This window comes from Euprymna scolopes, chromosome 25 (genome assembly GCF_053919585.1).
Source record: "Euprymna scolopes isolate OS-2025 chromosome 25, ASM5391958v1, whole genome shotgun sequence".
In the NCBI taxonomy this organism is placed as follows: domain Eukaryota; kingdom Metazoa; phylum Mollusca; class Cephalopoda; order Sepiida; family Sepiolidae; genus Euprymna; species Euprymna scolopes.
Window position 1 is genome coordinate 53,229,257 of NC_136506.1, and position 25,586 is coordinate 53,254,842.

Sequence of the window (25,586 nt, forward strand, 5' to 3'; positions counted from 1 at the left end):
TATCTAAAACAGATTTTGATGGTATGGTTATGTTAAAAGAATGGATAAGAGTTCTTGGATTAATAGATGGAGAACAACTGATGTAGCAGAGTCAGTTAGCATGGATCGGTAAAAGAAAAGGGAGGGTGTGATAAAGGAAAGAGAGATAACTAAAAACTGTCAGGTTGGTTGTTAATTTTTAAAAGTTGTCCAACACATGTTATCACGTAAAAACAGACATTAAACCTAATCTGATGAGGTCATCAGATCTAAGTGTGTATTCACAACTTGCATTACACCATTCTATCATTTCTATCCATGCAATGTCACATTTCATACATGATCATGTTTTGTACGCCTTGATAGGCATTCATAATGTTTGCCTAATAAGTAATGCACACTCCATCCACTTAACTTTTGCAATTACACTAGCACCTGCTTCACCCTCCGCTCCAATGGTATCACCAAGGTAACAAAACTTCTGGACAACTTCAATAAACTCACCATCAAAATATATTTTCTCCACATCAATCTCATCTTCATCGCTGTTGGTTGGTGCAACAAAAATGTCATTTTTTTTATGTTAAAAAACAACATTTTTGCACCAACCTAATATTTCTTGTATACCAACCTACCTGTAATTCCACTGTACTTTTTCTGAAGCCAATACTTAGAAAATTAATAAAAGATAACTAGTTTGATAGTTTCCAGTTCAAAATATTATGTAACACAGAAAATTTTGTCAATTAGAATTTAAATATATAAGCTTTAATTCATACACAGAAATGGTAAAATAATTTTTTATCTTTAATTAAAAAAAAAAAAAAAAATTAATCTTTTAGTGAGGATAACAAAGTCATCTATGAACTAAATCATCAAAAATATACGACAAAGGGAAAATCATCATTAAACAGTTTTTAACTTATTACCCTCCCTCCAAATCCACATTTTTATCAATGACTAGCAGAAGTACCCAGCATTGCCAGGTTGTATATGATATATTTTAATATTTTGTCCTCGTACATTATAATAAAATAGATTACATAAAACAAATTCATAATGTTGAGTACATTTTTTGGGGGGGGTTGTTATGAAAATTATATTGATGCGAAATTAATTATTCTACTGTAAGCGAAGTGTCATTTTAAATATAATGGGCAACAGAACTGAGAATTTGAACCGTCGTTCAAGATTCCCTTGAAAGTATTAACTGTATTCCTTTTCGGTCGTGATGGATTTCATTCATTCATGCATAACAATGAATTTTGAACATTGTTACGAAAACTGCAAAATGTGAAAAAAGGAATTTCACTCCAAATCTAATGATTATAATTTATTAGTTACAAAAATGTTTATTCTGTATGAAAATTAATGTCTATTTGGTGTTAGAATTTTCTTTAAATTATTAGAATACAGTAAACCTTTCAGGAAAATTTTCTAAAAAACAACAAAAATGAACACACATGAAATTTGTAAGGAAATTTTTATCAGAGAAATAAACATGTATTTTGTGTTGTCATATTGTTCTGTGTAAGAAAAATTAAAAGTAATAAAAACGCACGCATTCAGAAAAGTTTGCAGTTTTTGTTTGTTATTAATATTTGTTTATCTAATTGATAAATTAATATATAATAAGAAAATAGTTACACACTATTTGAAGACACTTATTTTGAATAGAAATTTGAAAATTTTGAAAACTTTAAGTGTTATTTCATATTTCTGCTCGAAACTGGGGTGAACGCACACATCAAAAATGTACAGCTCATACTTTTAAATTTCTTTTCCAGGTCTTAAAAGAAAAAAAACTATGAACTGACTAACTACCCTGATGAGGCTATTTTTAGCGAAACATTCGACTTACAACATCAAAAGAAGGACATAAAAATGATTTTATCATTTTCCTGACACTTATAGTTTTCAAAATTTTCAAATATATTTTTTTCATAAATCTATATATATAAAAGCGAAAATGTATGTATGTATGTATTTCTGCTAAAAACTTTCAACAGACACGACAAAAATTCACAAACTTGGTATCATATCGAAGCCCCATCCTTCGCTAAAAAAAAACGGTCTTCTTGCGACGACGAGTGGTTCTACGCATGTGCTAGGTGACGTCATGACCTGATTTACTTTCGCGTTAGCTCAGTTGATTAGCACGTTGGTTCATTATCTAAACGTTTTGGGTTCAAATTGTGGTGTGAGATGTCTTTTTTTTTCCGATTTTTTAAATTTAAATATTGAACCAGTGTTATTTTGTTATTTAAGCCATTTTTCACGTAACGTTCGTTTTTCTGTTTTTTTTTTTTTACTTTGCTTATCCACCCCCAACCACACACCCAAAAACACCCGGGTACCCACTGATTTTTTAAATTTTAATATCGAAACAGGCTTATTTAAGCCATTTTTCACGTGTTCGTTTTTCTGTTTTCATCGTTTGTTTGCCTTACGTTAGTTTTTTTTGTGTTTTTTTTTTTTCCGATGTTTTGATTACCCCCTCCCGCTTAATTAAAACGTTTTTTTTTTACTTCGCTTATAACAAACAAACCTACGTCGTCGTCGTAACGCTTGATGACTTCCGGCCGTGCACCTATCAATTTGGTTCTTATTTAAATAAATTCAAACATCTTTCAGTAACTCATTCTGGCTGGCCGATTTTATTTTCAAACTTCGCCTCAGGGCTTCGGGTTCGATCCTACCCCCCACCCCGGTTTCTTTTTTATTTAACACCACACATACCTACAAACACCCGGGCAACGCTAGTGTAATATAAAGTCTGAAAAAAAAATGCACTCGGAATATTAGAATTTTTGGTACTTGTGCAGTGTACAAATTATGCTGAAAGAATGACATTTAGAAAGACATTCTTAACATGGGGAAGGAGGTTTTTTTTAACTACTTTCACCTAACAATTTAATAAAAAAGAAAGATACCACATAAATTTAATTTAACTTTGAAATCCCATCTGAAATGCAACACAGTGCGTACACTGCAAAAACACTGAATATTTATTTGAAATTAATTTTTAATCTAATCGGTCAAAGAATAAGAAAGATATATAGGTATGTCTTCGTATATTTGAATTTAAGTCTGGAATGCTTATTCTTATAAATATAAAGAAAAACACATGCATTCGAAAACGTAGGAATTTGTGATTTGAAAGTAATATTTGTTTGTCTAATCAATAAACAAATAATAAAAAAGATATATAGGTTTTTCTTTGTATTTACAAATTCAAAACTGCAAGTAAATTTACATATTTCATTTTTTATTTATTAATACAAAAACATAAAAAAAAAAATGAGTTGGTGTCATCAGCTAGAACTGAAATCAAAACATCTAGCATTCCAGCCTGATGTTTTCTAAACAACTTGAAAAAATAAAGCGAATATGCGTATGCGCATAAAAAACAAAAATGTCGGCTATAGGACTGGACATTTTTCATGTAAATTTGCCAATGTCTTTACGCGTTATTCATGCATGTAAACAAAGCTATTACTCGCTATAAACCATCTTTGGTGTTTCCTGAGAATTTCAGTGTTATGTGACAAATAGTTTAAGAGTTTATCTGTTAGATATGTACACATATATACATACATGTAGTTTTATTTATATAAATTATCTCCATCTTTTATATATTTTAATTAACCAATTATAAATTATGGAACATAATTGCTAGGACCAAAATGTGAGCTTATTTATTTTAATTTAATTTTATGCAAAAGAAAAAGGGATGGAAGTCCTTTGTGAAAATTCAGATACCTCAGATTTTTGTGAAATTTTAAAAAATACATAAATACATAATAAATAATCCTAAATCTAATTTTTTTTCTCAGTATTTTAATGAGTTTTTAAAGGATATTATATAGGCACAACATCGTATTTGAAATTATCTTTTTCCCTTGTTACTTGCAATTTCTGTTCTCAGTCTTATCTACTATAAGTTTGATTGCTTTGATCACAAACATTTTAAATAAAATAAATTACTGTTTCAAAACCACTTGATACAAATCCTTTTGTGATTGTTGTTAATAGGTTTCTCTAATATTGAGATATTGAATGCATTACCAATCGATAGAGAGCTAACGCCTCTTCAAAATATTGAGATATTGAATGCATTACCAATCGATAGAGAGCTAACGCCTCTTCAAAATATTGAGATATTGAATGCATTACCAATCGATAGAGAGCTAACGCCTCTTCAAAATATTGAGATATTGAATGCATTACCAATCGATAGAGAGCTAACGCCTCTTCAAAATATTGAGATATTGAATGCATTACCAATCGATAGAGAGCTAACGCCTCTTCAAAATATTGAGATATTGAATGCATTACCAATCGATAGAGAGCTAACGCCTCTTCAAAATATTGAGATATTGAATGCATTACCAATCGATAGAGAGCTAACGCCTCTTCAAAATATTGAGATATTGAATGCATTACCAATCGATAGAGAGCTAACGCCTCTTCAAAATATTGAGATATTGAATGCATTACCAATCGATAGAGAGCTAACGCCTCTTCAAAATATTGAGATATTGAATGCATTACCAATCGATAGAGAGCTAACGCCTCTTCAAAATATTGAGATATTGAATGCATTACCAATCGATAGAGAGCTAACGCCTCTTCAAAATATTGAGATATTGAATGCATTACCAATCGATAGAGAGCTAACGCCTCTTCAAAATATTGAGATATTGAATGCATTACCAATCGATAGAGAGCTAACGCCTCTTCAAAATATTGAGATATTGAATGCATTACCAATCGATAGAGAGCTAACGCCTCTTCAAAATATTGAGATATTGAATGCATTACCAATCGATAGAGAGCTAACGCCTCTTCAAAATATTGAGATATTGAATGCATTACCAATCGATAGAGAGCTAACGCCTCTTCAAAATATTGAGATATTGAATGCATTACCAATCGATAGAGAGCTAACGCCTCTTCAAAATATTGAGATATTGAATGCATTACCAATCGATAGAGAGCTAACGCCTCTTCAAAATATTGAGATATTGAATGCATTACCAATCGATAGAGAGCTAACGCCTCTTCAAAATATTGAGATATTGAATGCATTACCAATCGATAGAGAGCTAACGCCTCTTCAAAATATTGAGATATTGAATGCATTACCAATCGATAGAGAGCTAACGCCTCTTCAAAATATTGAGATATTGAATGCATTACCAATCGATAGAGAGCTAACGCCTCTTCAAAATATTGAGATATTGAATGCATTACCAATCGATAGAGAGCTAACGCCTCTTCAAAATATTGAGATATTGAATGCATTACCAATCGATAGAGAGCTAACGCCTCTTCAAAATATTGAGATATTGAATGCATTACCAATCGATAGAGAGCTAACGCCTCTTCAAAATATTGAGATATTGAATGCATTACCAATCGATAGAGAGCTAACGCCTCTTCAAAATAACTCCATGTTACTATTTTCTTCATTTTGCCAGATTGTCATATTGGATTATTTTCCACAATTATAAAATGGTCTCCTTAGTGGAAATGCAAATTTCCAAATGCTGCAACCAGAAATACATTACAAATTTCTTTCACCTCTGTTTATGATGCTATCAACTAAGGAAACAACATTTTCAACTATTCTCATGAGAAATAGTGAACTACGTAGTTTGAATAGTCATTTTCTGACATGATCTTTTCCAATCTCAATCTTTACCTTATCACAATCATGTTTATATTCACTGCCAGACACATGCCACACCACACCATTACCAAAAGTGTTCATTCTGATGTGCCAGAGAACTAATGGTGAAAGTTTAAATGGAAAATAACAAATTTTAACTTTGGATTTTAATGTTATTAATAAAAAGATTTAATTTTTCAATATTCATTGCCAGTTTAAGAAGTAAATAATATAAAAATTGTTTTTATTAACTGTAATATTTCTGATAAAATTTAAAGTTCATGGAGAAAATAAATATTTTAGTTTCACTGAGAATAAAATAATCAGACTGGAAATGAAGAAATTGAGACGTATAAATAGATACGTGTTTGTATCTTTTTTTTTTTTTTTTACAAAGGCATCACCACATTATCAAGGCCAAGAGGCCACTCAAGGATAAGGGTTAAAGAGTGTACAGTAGAAATTGGTCAATATAGTAATCATTAGTAATGAAAATTTGGTAAATTTGATAACTTATATGGAACGGCTCATCAAGAACTTATTTACTTTAGACTTGAACACAACCATATTGTAGTCAGCCGGAAAGCAGGAAAACGGAAGACAATTCCACAGGCATGCAGTTCTAAGAAAGAAGCTTTGTTCATGGAATCTACGTTTAGGTTTAGGCACAGATAAAGAGTGGGGGAAATTATTGATAGTGTTTACAGCTAGACGAGTGTTTCTTGTGAAAGTTTGGCGAGGGGGGACCATAGATTGAAGCTCAGTTGAACACTTTCCATGAAAATAACGATACATCAGAGACAAACTCGCAACATCTCTTCTGTGAGATAGAGGTTGCAAGGAGGAGAAAAGGACATCTCCTACGAGGCTACGAAGTCTATTTTGAACTCTATCAAGGCAGGCCAAGTCCTTTCTAGCAGCTCCTGCCCAGATGTATTCCATCCTTGGACGTACCTGGCTCTTATATAGATAGAGAATAGCATCAGCAGTGAGATATCTACCGGATCGATAGAAAGATCCCACCATTTTTCCAGCGGCCTTGGCAACAGATTTGATGTACGTGTTCCATTTAAGATCAGGAGTAATGGTCAAGCCAAGAAGTTTGTCAAAACTTGAGGCCTCCTGAAGACGAGAGCCATTCATTTTAATTGATGTCAGATGTGGATCAGAATCTATCTGCAGAGATCTCGAACTAGTGAACATAGTGAATATAAACTAGAAGAAAAAAACTGATTAATGACTAATGTGATAATGTCTGCTTTTTTATCATGCCTCACTTTTTAACAAATTGTTAAATATTTACAAATAATATTCTCTTACATAAATTTGTACAGTATAAAAATTTATTAAAATGAATAAGGAAAATAAAAGATTTCATGTCTACATATCTGTAACCAAAACTGTAACAGTTCTTAATATTTAATATTCTCGCATTTTGATTTTCTGACTATAGAAATGAATACTAACAAATAACACCCTGTATGCTTTATTTTTTTCTAGAGTCTATAACCAGTTTATATATTTACAATTTTATGTTTATATTCTACAATTGTTTTTATATTACAAGACTGATTGCCAATTTTTTTGTTGAAAAAGTAAGATTTTAAAATAACAAATTCTGTCTTACAAGATCAACATGTTAACTGTTGCATTGAATAGGATCAGAGATTTTTTTCAATGAGAGTTTTATTTCTAGGGAAATACTGTCAATGTATTGGATATAATGATGGTTGGTAAGATAAGTTTTTGTTTAGTGGCACATCAACCCTATAGGTCATTCCATGCCATGAAATGTGAAGAGAATATTCTTCATTTGAGACTTTAGGTAATAGATTGTTTTTAATTAAGATTTAGTATTTCTAAGTCAGTCTCTTTTCTTGGGTTTTTTTTTTCAAATGCATTCCAAAAGTTTAATTTTTCTTAGAAAATCTAATATTTTATCAGGTTTTCCAAATATTGCTTTAAGGTTTTCTTCCTTAAAATATTTCACACAAATATTTTCATATTTTTTGCATTCCATTAATATGTGTTTGTTAGTGGATGTTGACAGGTTCTACAATGAGGGATACCTTCTGCTTTCAGAAAGTATTCATGTGTTAGTCTTGAATAACCAATTCGAATTCTGGTGAATATAGTGTTTAATTTTCGTATTGGTATTATGGCTCTGTCTTGTCCAACATTCGGTTGTATTTCTCTAAGTTTGTTGTTTAGTTGTTCATCTCATAGTTTTTGCCATTTGGTTTTTATATAGGAGTTTATTTTGTTTTTCCTATCTGTGTATGGTATTTTTATGTTTGATGGAGTCAGATTTGTTGCGTCCTTAGCCAGTTTGTCAGCTTCTGAATTTCCTTTCATGCCGACATGACTCGGTATCTATGCTAATATTATCGTTTTATTTTCCTTTACTTGGTGTTGGTATATTTCCATAATTTCCAGGATGTACGGATGGTTCATGTCCCTTTCTTTCAATGCCATTAAGCTGGACATGGAGTCACTGAAGATAAGGAATTTATTCTCGCTAGACTCTTGGACTAGTTCTAGAGCCATCTTAATAGCCTGTAACTCTGCGGTGTATATAGAGGCATCGTCCGATAATCGGACTTGCTTGTGTGTATTATGCATTTTTGCTGCTGCTCCTACTCTTTCAGTTATTTTTGAGCCAGCTGTATAGATGGTTTTGTATGTGGAGTATTTATCCCTAAGTTCTAGGAATTTGTTTTGATAGGTTTGGTAGTTAGTCTGTTTTTTAGCTGTTTTAATAGTCATGTCAATATATGGTTCTGTGATTGTCCATGGTGGAGTATTATTGTGTAAGTTTGTTTTTTTTGGTCTTCGTATCCTTCTGTAATAGCCTTCTTAAGGTGATATCAAAGGTTTAACAGGTCTGCTGGTATAGAAATGTTCATACATTGATGCATATACTTTTTCATGAGCAGAATTTTCTGGTAGACTTTAAGTTTCAGTGTATATTGGGGAGGGAGTTTTTCCCATCTCAAGTGAAGGGGGAGTTCATTAGTTTTTGCGTGCAGCCTTTGAATAGGTGATGTTCAGAAGGCTCCTAAACAGAGTCTGAGTGCTTGGTTCCGTATGGGTTTGAGTTTCTCTAGATATGATTTCCTTGCAATATAATGCAACCATAGTCCAACTTAGGTCTAATGAGTGGTCTATACAGTAGGAGCATGGTTTCCCTGTCTGCTCCCCAGTTTGTGCGTGATATTATCTTTAGTATGCTTAATGCTTTTTGGCATATTTTTTTTGAGTGCTTCTATATGTGGTTTGAAGTTAAATTTATTGTCCAGGATCATCCCCAGGTATTTGGTTTGCTGTGCCATTGGTATTGCATTGTTATTAATTTTTAGTTGTGGGTTATGATGATATCCTCTTTCTTTGCAAAAGTGAATGCAAACTGTTTTGGTTTTTGAGAAGATAAACCCATTTTCATCAACCCATTCCTCTATTTTGTTAAGGCATTCTTGTAATTTTTTTTCTATTGTTAACATTTCTTTTTTAATTCAATTTTCACTCCAAACAAGGCACAGTGCCACTTTGAAGTAGGGGGCTACTAAGGGACATAATTTGCAGGGGCATTATGAAGGGAGATGAGTAGAAAGATGTTTGTTCACATTACACTTGAACTTCTGCATATCAGTACAGTTGGGAAAGCAGAATCCCGGAAGACAGTTCCAAAGACTTGCAGTTCTGGGAAAGAAACTATTGGAGTAAAAGGCTTTTTTGCACCTAGGGATCTTTACTGTAAAGGGGTGGGACTTAGTTGCTTGTCGGCTTGGTCGGGAGTAGTCACGTCAAGGAGGTACAAGTGTTTGCAGTTAGTCAGAGCAGCCACCATTAAAGTATTTGTAGAACAGGCAGATGATGGATGCAACATTTAGTCGATGGGACAGAGGCCGAACCCTAGATGACAGTTCAGACCCTATCAGGTTGGCGACTCTCTTTTGAACCCTGTCCAGGAGTGAGAGACAAGCAACAAATGCACCAGCCCAGATGTGACAACAGTACTCCATACATGGGCGAATGGTGGTCTTATTACAGTAGAGGATACTTTCAGGCGTAAGTAATTTTCTAGCACGGTAGAGAGAGCCAACCTTCTTTGCAGCAGCCTTGGCAATGCTCTCAACATATCTATTCCAGTTCGTATTCCCTGTAAACGTTAGGCCGAGGAGTTTAAAAAAAGTACTTTCAGGCAATGAGTTCTTGGCCATTGCTATTGGTGGTAGAGAAGGTTTCTTGTAGTTATTGAAGGAAAAAAGCTTAGTCTTGGAAGCATTGAATGTGACCATCCATTTTTGTCCCCATTCCACTACAGATTGGAGGTCATTCTCTAGTGTTTCTGCCATTTCCTTAGATATGTGTTCATTTGTTTTTCCCCTCATGCCTGTTATAGAGAGTGGTGTCATCGGCAAATATACCCATCTCCGAAACAATTTTATCAGAGAGGTCATTTATGAATATCAGGAATAATAAAGGTCCAAGGATAGACCCCTGAGGTACTCCCGCATTTATGTCATATTGTTTAGATGTATGAGCGTCGAGGAAAACTTGGATTTTTCTCTTACTTAAGAAGGATTTAATTACATTATATATTCTTCCAGTGATACCATATGATCTAACTTTCCTTAGAAGACCATCATGCCATACCCTGTCAAAAGCCTTAGATATATCAAGGGCTACAGCTCTACCCTCCCCTGTTTTGTTCAGTGAACAGTATATACGTTCAGAGACTACAGTTAAGATATCTGCTGTTGAACGGGCTTGCCTAAATCCATAGTTTGTCAGTCAGGAGTTTAGCAGCTGTTAGGTACTGGACTAGGGCTTGATTAACTAAGGACTCAAATATTTTGCCAAAAAGCGGGAGGAGGCTAATGGGATGATAATTTAGTGGGTCATTTCTTTCACCAGAATTCTTGAAGAAGCGGTTTTCCTGCAGTCGGGAAAGCAAGATTCGTTAAGGCATTTATTTTAAAGTTTGGAGAGAACTGGAGCAACCTGGGCAGAGCATTTTTTTAATAGCACAGCCGGGATGAGATCTGGTTCACATGCTTTTGAGGAGTCTAGTTTTTTTTATTATACCATGTACCTGAGAAGGGGTGATTTTCAAATCGTCTAGTGTGGCATCTGTCCGCAAAAGAAAGTCAGGGAGGGAGTGGTGTGCCGGGTCCATTGTGGAGTTTGAGGCAAACTGACTGGCAAGCAGATTAGCCTTGTTAGTTGCCATGCAAGCAACCTCATGATTGTTTGTTAGTGGGGGAATCGTTGACTGCTCATTATTTACTACGCTGTTGTAGATTTTCCAAAAATCACAGATTGCTAATTTCTGTGCTTCGGTGCGTTTTTTGGAGGTTTCAGAGTAATCTGTCTTAGCTGTTGCTATTACTCTCTTACAATTATTTCTAGCTTCTATATACTTCTGTTTGTTTGAATTAGACTTATGTCAGTTGAATCTGCGGAACGTATGCTGCCTTTGAGCCATGGCAGCTGCACAAGCAGAAGTAAACCATTGGGGAAAGTGGGGCTTTCTATAGAATTTCCGTGCGGGAACATGTGCTCCAATTGCAGTTTTGAACCATTCAGTGGTCTCATTTGCACATTAATCCGCCAGAAGAGAAAAGATATTTCGCCATGAGGCATCTCTGATGAGTTCCCTGATGGCTTCCCAGTCAGCCTTTTTGTAATACCTCATTGTTTTGAGTAGTGGGTCTTCAGTTTTAGGGCGAGAACTTAAGGTTATTTCTACCATTATCACAGCGTCATCAGCATTCCCGAGTGGGCTGTGGGTATTTGTTGTACAATCATTGGGAACTGTTGTCAGAAATAGATCTAGAAGTGAGGCATGTTGATCTTGCTGGTCTGGGAAACATGTAGGAAATTTAACCATCTGAGATAGGGAATGGGATATAGAGAAGCTATGTCTGTGTAATTAGAGAACCTAGCCAGTTACTGTGGTGGACATTGAAGTCACCAAATACATGCACTTGCACGCTAGTATCGAGGGAGAATGCTATATCTATGCTGTCAGAGACTTTGTTTATTAGGGTACAGTCCTGGGTTGAAGGAGAGCGGTAGAGAAAATACAAGTAGCTAATATGTTGCATATTTAGTCTGAAGCACATAAAGGCCTGGTCGCCTAATTCTAGTTTTATTTCTCTAGTCAGGGGGACGGTGTTATGAATATAGACTCCAAGCCCATGCATATGCCTGTCCAAGTCCTTACGGCAGAGTGGGAGATAACCAGGCATGTTAAAGTGGTTAGAAGGAATGGAGGAGTGAAAGTTAATTTCACTTTATGCTAAGATATCCGGAGTCTTTACATATTAGGGGATGAATAGGTGATTGAAAAGTCATCTACAAAGAGGGATTTATCAATGTTTGTGGTCACTACTTTACCAATACTATTGATTTTCAGCAGAAAGAGTGTAATAGATATTATACTGCCCTGAGGCACTCCCATCTCCTCTCCATACACTGCAGATTTTTCTCCTCAGAAGCACACCCTAAAAGAATGATTCTTAAGGATGGTGGATTCATACATTTTTCTGGCTTCTGGGAAAGAGATATTTTTAGTATATTTTAGTGATTTGTTTTTCATTTTGCCAGATCTTGCACTCTCTTGAATTGGCTGAGTGTCCTCCCTCGCAATTGATGCAGGTTTTTCTTCATGATCTTTGTGGTGACCGAACTTTTGACAATTGAAGTACCTGACTGGACCTGGTACGTATGTTTCCACCTTGACCATCGTGTACCCAATTTTTATTTCTGGTGAGAGTTTGGTTGAGTTAAAGGTTAATACATATGTGTTGGTGTGTATCATTTGGCCATTTCTTTTAATGATCATTCTCCTCACATCTGACACATTTTGCTTTGTTAAGTTGGTTTTAATTTCTTCTATAGTGCACTGTGCGAGTTCTTCACACCTCACTATTCCTCTAGATGTGTTCAGGAATTTGTGTGGGTAAACTTATTTTTATCCCATCGAAAGTTGTCTAGCTTAGGAATCTTTCGGATTGGGCTTCTTTATCCACTTGGACCAATAATGTGCCATTGGTCATTTTTTTTAACAGGTTTGAGGCTTTTCAGAGTATTTTCAATTTTGAATGGTGAAATTTTCGTAAAGGATTCTTGATTTGTAGGTTCTATCACTATATATTTAGGGTAGGTAAGACTAGGGTAATTTCCTTGTTTTTGTATCTGTTTCGCTTGTGGTTCTGATCTGTCGTCCGAGTCAGAAATGTCTGAGACATCAGAGGGAGTTCTTTTTTTTATTTTTTCCATATTATTTTAATTCGCTGACCCTGGGCTCCACCACCCTCCATGGAGTCCAATTTTTATTGGGAATTTACTAAGGGGGAGTTCCCATTCGCCTTAGTTGAGACAGGGATACCTTAGTATATTCATATTCTGGGAAAGTTTTCTCGCACCTACTCATCTTTTTTGTTCTGGAACATTTGTTTTTATTTTAATCCAAGACAAATCCGATGTGTATGGAGTAAGCTTTTGGTTCTCAAATATGATTGACCCTCAGCCACCGCTTTCCACCATATTTTTGGGTATAGTTGTTAGTGGGATTGGTATGGGTTTGGGATAGGAATATTAGTGGTTACTTGCTGGCTTGGTATGGGTTATATATGGTGGGGCTTGACATGACCAGCCAATTGATCGGATTGGGCCCGTCCGACCGCCAGTCTAGCCCAGTACAAGACCTAAGTGGAGTGTTGCGCCCAATACGTTTATTTTCCCTAGGTATCAGGTACTCAGCCACCAGGATCCTTTTCCCAGGCATCACGGGTCGCCACCCACGGCCAACAGGTGGCCCCATTGAGGGACTTTTACTCTCTGCAGGGGGGCAGTCGGTGTATTCTAATGCCCCACCAACAGGGTTAGGAAATAGGAAAGGAAAAAGGAAAGTGGAGGGGGAGAGGGCTGTTTTTGCTTTTGCAGAACATAAGTTTTACAAAAGAGAAAACAAAAACAGAAAATGTAGGTGCATTTTGTCTCAGGAAGCCAATGATTCGTTCAGTACTTTGTTTCTTATGTACCTAAACTCTCAAAAACCAAGCCTCTGCTCAGCAACTGTGAATTTAACAAACACTTTTGCATTTTCTATAAGCTATTTATAGTGGCTGCAGGCCTGGAACAAAATTTGTCATCCCCACAAACTATCAATCCATGCAATCTCTACAACTGTTGCATTCTGAGCCTCCATTACTAAACCTTCTTTGATATGCAATGATATTAATATGGATATACCTCAGGGATCAATACTTAGATCTTTTTTTATTCCTGATCTTTACAAATGACTTCCCTTGATACAATAGATCAGAGATAGGCATATTTGCCAATGATACTATGCTCTATTCTCAACATATGTATAAAATGAACGTATTAAATGCAATGACTGAATCCTTAAAACATATGACCTCTAGTCTGTGGGGACACTGAAAGCCTTTATAAATATAGGAAACCTTTTCAATCATAAACTGCCATGAACTCTACTCTAGGGTCCAACATGCAAACTTTAAAAATAGTTTAGCTTCAATTTGTTCACTAGTATTTGCATTGCATATCAACTTCAAGGCACATTTTTATTTAGCTGTTCAACCTATGAAGTTGAACACCGACATGTATTCAGTTTTCTTAAAATGTTCAAATTTTGTATATGCTTTATACGTTTCGTGCATCTGTTCCTTTTCACATAATCTCTCTAACTCTTAACACTATTAGTAGGAGTGAAAATTAATCCAAAGTAATGGCAATTACACTTTTTATAACAACTGTATTAAGAACTAGCAAGCTACCCAGCATTGCTCAATCATAAAATACGCTTAAATATGATATTTTAATTAAGGCAGATTTCATATTTATCATGGTTATATTATATTGGATCCAATATATAGTAATGATTTAAAAAGTTTTTAAAAAATAATATGTGTGCCACCACCGAGAATTGAAACCAAAATGTTTAGCTTATGATTTACTTTTTCCTTTGACGTTAATGCCTGAAGACAGGTTTGCTGCAAGGCTAAAAATTAAAACATGAACCAATGGCTATTATGTTACGCATGGATATTCGTAATGCCATCATATGACCTACACCTGGTAATTGCATTTCTTTAATTTTCGCACTTTTGCACCGATTGTTCCCGGCTAAATCCAAATATAAAGTTTTGCATGTGTTCGAATACCCTATTGGTAGGCAAATTTTTTAAATATATACGCATGTATAAACATATATAGAAAGAGGTTTGTGTTTATTTTAACCTTTTAACACAAATATTACGCAAGTATAAATTATGTAAAATATCTGTATGAATATAATTACATGTAATAATTAACTAAAGATGATCATTCCATAAGGAAACCGAAAAAAACTAATAGGTATTAATTAAAATGAATGTTTAAAAGAATATGCAAATTAGCTAGATCTTTTGTTCTATTAAAATTAAACAATTTAACTGAAAACAACATCTTCATGGATGCTAAAAGTTTAGCAAAAAGAAATGTAAAAATACATAAAAATCATTTCGTTAAAATTGTTTTATTTTTACTTTTACTTATTTCAGGATCTTCTCTAAACTATTTTGGAGGAAATTATTGTAGCAATGATGATTCGAAAACATTGCATTTTCTCAATGATATAATTACACACAAATTTGTTATGGATATTGTCAAGGCAAACCTTGAATATTTGATGAAATTCCTAATGAGCATTACTCTTTTTATCACAAAATTTTCTCATGTTCAGATAGCATAGAAAAATCACAAATTAAAAAAAGCTAATTTGATGAGAAATCTGTCTCAGATAAAGGTTTTCAAACAGATATGTAAGTTAGTGATTTTTTTGCTTATATCAAAATCCACTTTGATATTCTGACACAACTTTTGCTTTTCTAAAAGCCATTACCAGTTTTCATTATCATACACAGAACTTGATAATGAGACGAGACATGATAGTTGATAGGATTTGTAGGATATTTCAGAAATTGTGATAGTTTTTAGGTATGAGGTTGAAGAAGTTGTCTGCATCCTCCATGTCATTTAAGATGTCAAGTAATGATGCCACATACATTGCTGTATTCTTTGCCATCAAACTTTTCTTTTTTGACATCGTTTTTGAAGCTTGTAAACATTGGAGTCATTATTCATTGAAAAATTTTGTTTTAACTTTGGCTTCTTTTATATGTATTTCTGTTTGATGCAAATTCTGATTTCCCTATATTTTCAAACTTTAGTGATGTTTTCCAGGGTTTTGTATAACATTTTAAATAATGATTTTTTTAAACTAGTTTTTGTTCAGTAGGTTTTACCATATTATTGGCAATGTCCCTAAATTCTGGAATGCACCAAAATGTGTTTATTTTTGGCAAATTTTCAAATGTTATGTTGATAACTTTGTCAAGAAAGATATAAAGTTTTAAATCCTCAAGAATTGGTCATTTGAATTTTTTTGTTCAGTTATATTTTATAGGTGATTATTATATAGGTGAACTAAATTGGAAAAAAAAAACACATGGACACATACGGAGAATTATCTTTTGTCTATTTTTGGAAGGTATTCAGTGCTGATCAAATCTAGAATAAAATCACTAAAATGTTCACATTTAACCCCATTAAACATTAGAGCCTCCCTTGTAGGTTGCTTTTTAAATATCAAGACTCTTGTTTCTGTCCACAACTCATTATCAAGTTCTGTGTATGATAATGAAAACTGGTAATAGTTCATCTTTTAGAAAAGCAAAAGTTGTGTCAGACTCTTGTTTCTGTCCACTTCAGTTATAGAACCACATCATACCAAAATGTTTCTATTTCACAATGTAAGTGTTAGAGCTAACTAATCTAACAATTGTGCAATAAACAAACTTGGATAAAAGCTCAACTCAAATGGAGAATTGCTGTATCTGAAGCTGAACTAATCGTACATTCTAGTTATTCTACTATTGTAGCATTATCTTTTAATGCTCAATTTAGTTTACTATTTCAGACTAATATACTATCTTTCAAGGAGGAAGTGGGTAGTGTTTCTGTACTATTGCCATGAGACCATCAGCTCCTTCTTAGGGGCAATGTAGTATATACTTGTTATATACAAACTAGCAAAAATATGCTGCCATATCTTTTGCTAGTTTGTATAATACAGACATAAAACTTGTTTTACTAACATTTGATCCGACTTGCATTTCATAATCTAAATTTGTTGTAAACATTGGTTTCTTTCGTCATTAAAATGGCTTCTGCCTAAAAGATTTCTTGAAACAATAGAATTTAAATAAAGAGAAAAAATTGATAAGTTTGTGATAAATTGATGAGAGAAAGCGAGAAAAAATAAAATTCAACTAACAGACCAAACCTTTAGGAGTCTTAGATGTGAACTCTGAGTCAAAATAAAATGCTTCATCAGCACGTACAACGGCTGGTTTGAAAGGTGGGTTAACTTCTCGTCGCAGCAGTTTATCCCAGTCTATGGATGCAAAAAATGGGTGTTTCTTGACGCCATCAATTCCTTTTGTTCCATAACCTGGTAAGAGACCAGAAAAAAAAAAACGGGGAGGGCTCACCACATTGAACATGCAGATTAGTAAATGAAAGAACAGAAAGCAGGATAATTTGGTATCAGTAAAGTTGTAACTCCCACCCCAAAAAACACTTTGTTTCCATAAATTGCAAACTGTATAAGAAATAATATCTTGTTAATTTCATAGTTCTTTGGTTGTTTGTTTTTTTTCAGGAATTTTTATATACAGATAATGAATATTGAAATAAAACATATTTTAATTAGAGAACCTGATTGAATTTAAAGTGGAAAAAAATAACCCTTTAAAGCAAAACAATTATACAGTATGAACTGTTCTGGAAAATTTGGTCATATTTTAATAATAGAATTTAGTGAAAGCAACTCTTTAAAAGCTGAGAACATGCAAAAAGATTGTTTAGTTTTATATCTATTATTCCAATAATAAACTAGCAGCAGCTATTGAAATTAAAAGTCAACTACATAGCCACTAAAAGCTGGTTGCAAATTCAATCTTGATATATTGGACTGGTTTCAGCAGAGAAAGGGTGTTCAGTTTTACAGCATATAAACCTTTTAGTTATTTAATACTTAATACAATCATTCTGATGAAAGGGTTATGATACTTGAAGTATTTTACAATACTAAGTAACAAATTGAATGGAGAGAATGATTAACATTAAAAGTTTAAAAGATTGACTTAAACAAAAAACGAAGTCATGAAATCACAATTTCAGAGAAGAGAATTTTTTTCACTTTCTAGCCAAACACTGAACCAAGTAAGCCACAAAAAGCCCCCCACCCAAAAAAAAGTGGAGGTAAGGGTGGATGCACAACATTAGTTTGGGCTACAAATATTTAATAATCTCTGATGTAGTAGTCCATATTTTAAATATCTTTCTAGTTTCCGGTTCTTGCTGAACTAATAATTTTCTAGTCAAACAATACTCTGCGTTCATGTGTAATTGGTGACAGTGAAAACAACCCGACGGTTATCAAATGGTGTGCATAATTCATACATGTCACAAAGAACATCATCATAACAGAACCATGTGAAATTGATTTGTTTATAGGTGTATAGTTTGTCTAATTCGTAAATTTTATTTCACCAATAGATGGCTTTCATAATTTACCAATTAAGGGCCAAAGCGGTAACTCTCCACAAACTCTCAAATTGCGATGACTTCATCACCAGATACAGGTTGTGTCATACCTTGCATGATTAAAAGCAAAAAGAGCTTAAGTAGCTAATAGGGTTGGAATATGGAGCAGGCAGAAAGAAAAAGTTAAAAGGAATAAATAAGCATGGATTTGAAGCTGAACACCTTGCCAATGGATATTCTAAATAGTTTAGTGTTATGTTGGGACAAATTCTATTTCACCCATAGATGGGACCCTAGCAGATGTAATTTATAATAGAAATGTCACCTGTGTGTTTAAATGTATGTATGTAGGTATATACATATGTATGTCTGCCTGCCTAAAACTTGACAAAGGCAATGGATTTTCACGAGATTGGTATCATTTTGAAGCTCAACCCTTCAGACGACAAATATAAAAAAATTGGTGAAAAACATTAATTCCTTCACCCTCAACTGGGCACTTTTCTACAGGGAGGGGTCGCTTTTTTGCAGATATTTTCAGAAGTCATCTCCCTTTTTTCAATTGACTAGCCTTAATTTAAACCTTCACCACTTTCGGTTTGGCGATGGACAACAGCAAAGATGTCAAATTTTTTTTTTTTTTTTTTTTTCAGATTCTTTTCCTCCTTCACGGTACAGGTTTGAGCCGACCATCCTGCTACTACTTTTTTTTTTTTTTTTTTGCTCAATGCACACCTTCAAACACCCGGGCAATGCCCAGGAACCCAGACTAGTGGTAACTAACTAAAGGGCAACTCCACCTTCACTTAAGCTTTCAAACTTTAAGGCATATCCAGAACCTTTTTCAGTTGGAATTTTACTAATTAGTTGCATTCTAAAAAAACAGGTGATAACATCAGCTTTAGCACACAATTATGTTTCATGCATTTGTGAAAAGAAATGCTAGCTATGCTAGATTCTTGGTTATGGCATCATATAATTATAACTTCAAGAAGCTGAAATTTATAAACTTAGGATATAAATAGAAATTTGAATAAAAACACAAATTAGGTTACAAACAACAATGCATGCAAAAAGGAAAAAATCCCCAAAATAATAAAAAAATAAAAATTTATATAAACAAATATGGATGATAGTCATAATGCAAAAAGAAAATTAAATGCTGAAAATTCTCAAAAACACGTTTATAAGGTGATAAAATTATAATTACATAAATGTGTAGAAGTCAGACTTGAATGTTTTGATATATTTTTGATATATTTTGGAAATTTTAATGTTGTAGAATGTTAAATAACATTTTATGTACAGTGACAATTTACAAGGTAGATTGATGCAGACTTTAAAAAATCTTTAAAATAACTTCAAAATGAAAAGTACTGTAAATAGTCAACATACAATTATTTCAATAATGTAATGTGAACAATTACATCCATAATAGATTTATAGTTTTCAGGGAGAAAGATTCTAAATAGAGATCAAGAGAAATGTGGTTCAATGACAAGAGATACGCTCCAATATTAAAATTTGATGAAATTTTGGACAGCATGAAGAGAAAGACAGACACATACTTGACACAAATATTAAAGTAAGGAGAGAAAGTAAAGGGAAACGCAAGAGTCGAGAAAGTCGAGAGAAAGGAGAAAGTCGAGAGAAAGGAGAAAGTCTAGAGAAAGGAGAAAGTCGAGAGAAAGGAGAAAGTCGAGAGAAAGGAGAAAGTCGAGAGAAAGGAGAAAGTCGAGAGAAAGGAGAAAGTCGAGAGAAAGGAGAAAGTCGAGAGAAAGGAGAAAGTCGAGAGAAAGGAGAAAGTCGAGAGAAAGGAGAAAGTCGAGAGAAAGTCGAGAAAGTCGAGAGAAAGTCGAGAAAGTAGAGAGAAAGTCGAGAAAGTAGAGAGAAAGTAGAGAGAAAGTCGAGAAAGTAGAGAGAAAGTCGAGAAAGTAGAGAGAAAGTTGAGAGAGTAGAGAGAAAGTCGAGAGAAAGTCGAGAAAGTAGAGAAAGTAGATAGTCGAGAGAAAGGACAGAGAGTCGAGAGAAAGGACAGAGAGTCGAGAGAAAGGACAGAGAGTCGAGAGAAAGGACAGAGAGTCGAGAGAAAGGACAGAGAGTCGAGAGAAAGGACAGAGAGTCGAGAGAAAGGACAGAGAGTCGAGAGAAAGGACAGAGAGTCGAGAGAAAGGACAGAGAATCGAGAGAAAGGACAGAGAATCGAGAAAAAGGACAGAGAATCGAGAAAAAGGACAAATCGAGAAAAAGGACAGAGAATCGAGAAAAAGGACAGAGAATCGAGAAAAAGGACAGAGAATCGAGAAAAAGGACAGAGAATCGAGAAAAAGGACAGAGAATCGAGAAAGGAGGTGATACAAGAGGAGAGACAGTCGAGAGGCAATACAATATGTGAGGAGGGACAGTCAAGAGGTGATAGGAGGAGAGAAAGCAAAGACAGCCGAGAATGCAGAGACAGCCGAGAGGCGAGAAAGCAGAGAAAGCCGAGAGGCGAGAAAGCCGAGAAAGCAGAGAAAGCCGAGAGGCGAGAAAGCAGAGACAGCCGAGAAATGAGAAATAGAGACAAGAGGGACAACAATATTGCAGCTTTCAGTAAAACCAGTTCTCTCCTGTTAGAAACAGACATTTTTAAATTTTTAGATGATTGGTTATTCATATTATTTTGATTCCTCTGACTGCTGTTCTCATCTTGTATTATTTTCACAATGTTTTTGTCAATGTAATCTCTGACCTTATCCAAGTGTATCTTGTCAAACTGTGCAAGGAACTACGGCACAGTGGTTAAAGTACTTGGAAAAATTCAATAGTAGAGTGATATTCTCCAGAAAGTTAATGGTTTGATCTTAAGTGTGGGTGATCAAAAAATACAACTGCAAATTACTTAGGACCTCTATTCAGTCATGGCTGATGGAATAAGAGCATGCTACCCTGTGATGTAAATAAAAAGTTCCGCTCGAAATTTTGTGGATATTTTTGAGTTTTACAGAAAATTACAGAGTTCAACTAGACGCACCTGAAGAATGTTGGAGGTTACATCGACCAAAATGTGAAAATAACACTCAAAATAAAAATCATTGTCTGAAGAATCCAAAAGATATAAACAGGTACAAGACTTATTTTACATTAAACAAATGAAATTTGATCATCTCTAAAGTCCAACAATTTTTTTAGCTTACAATTTCTCAAGTTGTTGTCACATGACTAAATAGTACAAAAGAGTAGTATTAAACAAAAAACAACACTATATCACATTTGGCATCCATGTTTTTGTTGTGTACATCTTCGAAAGAAAAACTTAGATTAAGTATCTAAATATAAATTTGAATTCGAAGAAACAATTTTAAATAAAATAGGGAAAAGATAGTTTTAAAAAATAAAATTATTGATTAAAAAATTATTTCATACCCAAGCGGTTCTGAGGAATCCTCTTGAAGAGTGCACGTAACAAACTTTGAGCTTCTGCAGAGAGAAACTGGGGCATACCTAATTTAGCTCTGAAAATAAAACAAACAAAACTACCACAATAAGGGTCAAGAGAAAAATTTTAATTTTTACCAAAAATGTTGCATGGAATTTAGACAAATTAGAAAATAAATACAACTTACAAAACTCCAGAAATTTGGCTCAAAGACAAAACTTCTGGAACCAGTAAAAAAAAAATCTGCTAAGTTACTAAAATATATTCTTAAAACTTTCCGCAAGGTTCAAGTTTAATGTCCTTCATTACGCATGCGTATCCAATTATATCCAATAGATACTTTGCCTCCAAGATGATTGCCTGTGTCTGTTTTGCATGATAAACATTATCTCAAATTCTTATACTCCTAAACTCTACTCAAATTCTTATACTCCTAAACTCTACTCAAATTCTTATACTCCTAAACTCTACTCAAATTCTTATACTCCTAAACTCTACTCAAATTCTTATACTCCTAAACTCTACTCAAATTCTTATACTCCTAAACTCTACTCAAATTCTTATACTCCTAAACTCTACTCAAATTCTTATACTCCTAAACTCTACTCAAATTCTTATACTCCTAAACTCTACTCAAATTCTTATACTCCTAAACTCTAAAATCTGTATATCCTAATGTATTTATACTGTATTCTGTAAGTGATAATCATTTCTCCTGAAAACTAACCAATTGCTCTTCTTCCCAACCTGCTATAAAATCACATACATTGCACGTAGCTTTGGAGAGGAGTTTAGTTTCCGGTCCTTAACTTTAGCAGACTGGCCTTTTAAAAAAAAAAAATCAATACACAAACATCTATAGATTTCTATTGCTAAGCCATGCATATATATTCTTATCCTATAGCTTAGCTATGAAATAGATACTTATTAGCTATAATATTGTACATAGATTTAAAGTGATCTATATTAAATAGCAATCTCTATATCTCTCTTTCCCTTAAATGGGTGAAAGTAATACAAAAAGTAACACAAAATAATAACTTTGTTATGCAAAATAAATTTCAAATTTTAAACAAAAGGCAAAGTTATCTTTCTTCGTTAGAAGTCAGAACTGTATTAAGAAATATACTACAATTTCTATATGTTCGTAGCTACTGTAAATGACCATATTTCTATTTATACTAAATCATACATACTGAACACACCATAGCTTATACTTGACTTCCAGATATACTGGTATGGAATTGTACTTCAAATCATAGATGTTACTACTTTACTTTATATTGAATACATTTTATTATCCCTCCTATCGTCTTAAACATCCAGAGTTCAAGCATCAAATTTTACTTTAATTCCTAATATACATTTAATGATACTTTAGCATGTTATCCTCTTCCCACAGAAACACATGAACAATATTTTAAGCAAATATTAACTCCTCCATCTCAAACCAACCGGTTGGAAATTTAGTTGCTTCGACAGCATAAATACTTACTTAGCAACAATGAAATGGAAAGCATAGTAATGTCCTTTTTGATTATTCTGAGGAGTGTGAACTCATCGAAGCACAGAAATTAGGAACCCGTGATTTTTGGAAAATCTACAACAGTGTAGTAAATAATAGGCAATCGACAATTCCCCCACAATCCAACAATCATGAGGTTGTTTGCACGGCAACCTAGAAGGCTAACATGCTTGCCAGTTGGTTTGCTTCAAACTCCACATTGGACACAGCAAACCACTCCCTCTTGACTTTCCTTTGCACACAGATGCCACACCAGATGATCTGAAAATTACCCCTTCTCAGGTGCATGATATCATAAACCTAGACACCTCAAAAGCATGTGAACTCGATCCCATCCTGGCTGTGCTATTAAAAAAAAAAAAAAAAAAAAAAAAAAAAAATGCTCTGCTGAGGTTGCTCCAGTCCTCTCTAAACTATACAACAAATGCTTTAATGAATCTTGCTTTCCTGACTGCTGGAAAACCGCTTCTGTAGTACCAGTTTTCAAGAATTCTGGCGAAAGAACCGACCCATTAAATTATCGCCCTATTAGCCTTCTCCGGCTTCTCGCCAAAATATTTGAGTTCTTAATTAATCAAGCTCTAGTCCATCACCTTGCAGCTGCTAAACTCCTGACCGACAATCAATATGGATTTAAGTAAGCCCATTCTACAGCAGATAACTAACTGTAATCTCTGAACGTATATACCGTTTACTGGACAAAACAGGGGAGGCTAGAGCAGTAGCCCTCGATATATCTAAGGCTTTTTTGACAGGGTATGGCACGATGGTCTTCTAAAGAAAATTAGATCATATGGTATCACTGGAAGAATACATAATGTAATTAAATCCTTCTTAAGTAAGAGAAAAATCCAGGTTGTCCTCGACGGTCGTACATCTAAACAATATGATATAAACGCGGGAGTACCTCAAACCTTTATTATTCCTGATATTCATAAATGACCTCCCTGATAAAATTGTTTTTAAGATGGGTATATTTTCTGACGACACTACTCTCTACAACATGCACAAGGGGAAAATAAATGAACACATATCTAAGGAAATGGCAGAAACACTAGAGGAAGACCTCCAATCTGTAGTGGAATGGGGACAAAAATGGATGGCCACATTCAATGCTACCAAGACTGCTTATTTCCTTCAATAATTACAAGAAACCTTATCAACGAACAATATCTATGGCTAAAGATTACCTGAAAGTGCTTCTTTCAAACTCCTCAGCTTAACGTTCTCAGGGAACAGATACATTGAGAGCATTGCCAGGGCTGGTGTGAGGAAGATGGGCTCTAGAAGGAAAGAAGGAAGGTGGGTGCTAGAAAGTTACTTATGCCTGAAAGTATCCTGTACTTATACAAGGCCACCATTCAGTCATTTATCACCTTTAGGCTGGTGCATCTGCTACTAGTCTCTCGCTCCTGGACAGGGTTCAAAAGAGAGTTGCCAACCTGATGAACTGTCATCTAAGCTTCAGCCTCTGTTCCATCGATGAAATGTTACATCTTTCTGCCTGTCCAAAAGTATTTTAATGGTGGATGCTCTGACGAACTACAAACTCCTTTGATGTAAATACCCCCGACAAATCCGACAAGCAGCAAAACCCCACCCCTTCACAGTAGAGATCACGAGATGTAAGAAAGCCTTCTACTCTAATTAGCAATACACATGGATGATAAAACGCTTTGGATAATTACAGATTTCAAGGGGGTTCTGCTAAAATCGTCATATTTTAAAAACCAAAGCATCTTAAGTCCTCAAAATACCACAGTTTTGTTTGAAAATGTATATACTTTCAAATAAATTAGTAAATAATAATGTACATTATATATTTTAAGAGTTTTAAGCAAATAAAGTGCTAAAAATGTTATCATAAAATGGCATTTTCTGTAAGATTTTGTAATGACCCCTGATTTGTAAATGGTCGTACCACGATTCTCTTTAAAATTTTGACATGAAATTAGAAGAGATATTACTTTTAATACATTCAGTTGTCTGAAATTCTTTTGACAGCTCATTTTTTTTGTTGTGTTAAAAAAAGACTTCAACATGACGAGTTTGGAAAATTTTGAAAAAAAATTTCTTCGGACGCTCACTGTTAAATAAATCAATCTTTTTTATTACATTTATCTGTTCAAAATAAAAATGTAACCAGTTTTATCTTGTGGTACCGAGCAATTTAAAATCATACCTGGAAAAAATTGTTCTATTCTTAAAAAGTATCGAAAAACGATCTGTAGAAGCAGCAGCAGCTACTATCACTGGTATTAATTACTTTACTGTAAACAAACTTTTGTTTTGTTTTTATTCCAGAACGAATTAAAAATTAAAAAAAATGAAAGTATAGATATAAAAAAAAAAATGTTCTTACATAT

At 34.1% G+C, this 25,586-nt stretch overlaps 1 protein-coding gene across 5 annotated transcripts in view; it reads right to left on the reverse strand.

Moving 5' to 3' along the window:
• Nucleotides 1-25,586, reverse strand: part of LOC145247353 (ribosomal protein S6 kinase 2 beta-like) — a 291,613-nt gene that overhangs the window by 64,646 nt on the left and 201,381 nt on the right. For 3 of the 5 annotated variants that reach the window (XM_080109029.1, XM_080109027.1, XM_080109031.1), the window contains exons 10-11: nt 21,683-21,771; nt 17,004-17,180 (exon numbers count right to left, since the gene is read on the reverse strand). In XM_080109029.1, the coding sequence (XP_079965155.1) occupies nt 17,004-17,180; nt 21,683-21,771 (266 nt within the window). The remainder of the gene's footprint in view (nt 1-17,003; nt 17,181-21,682; nt 21,772-25,586) is intronic. The other 2 variants (XM_080109030.1, XM_080109028.1) reach the window with 1 other exon arrangement.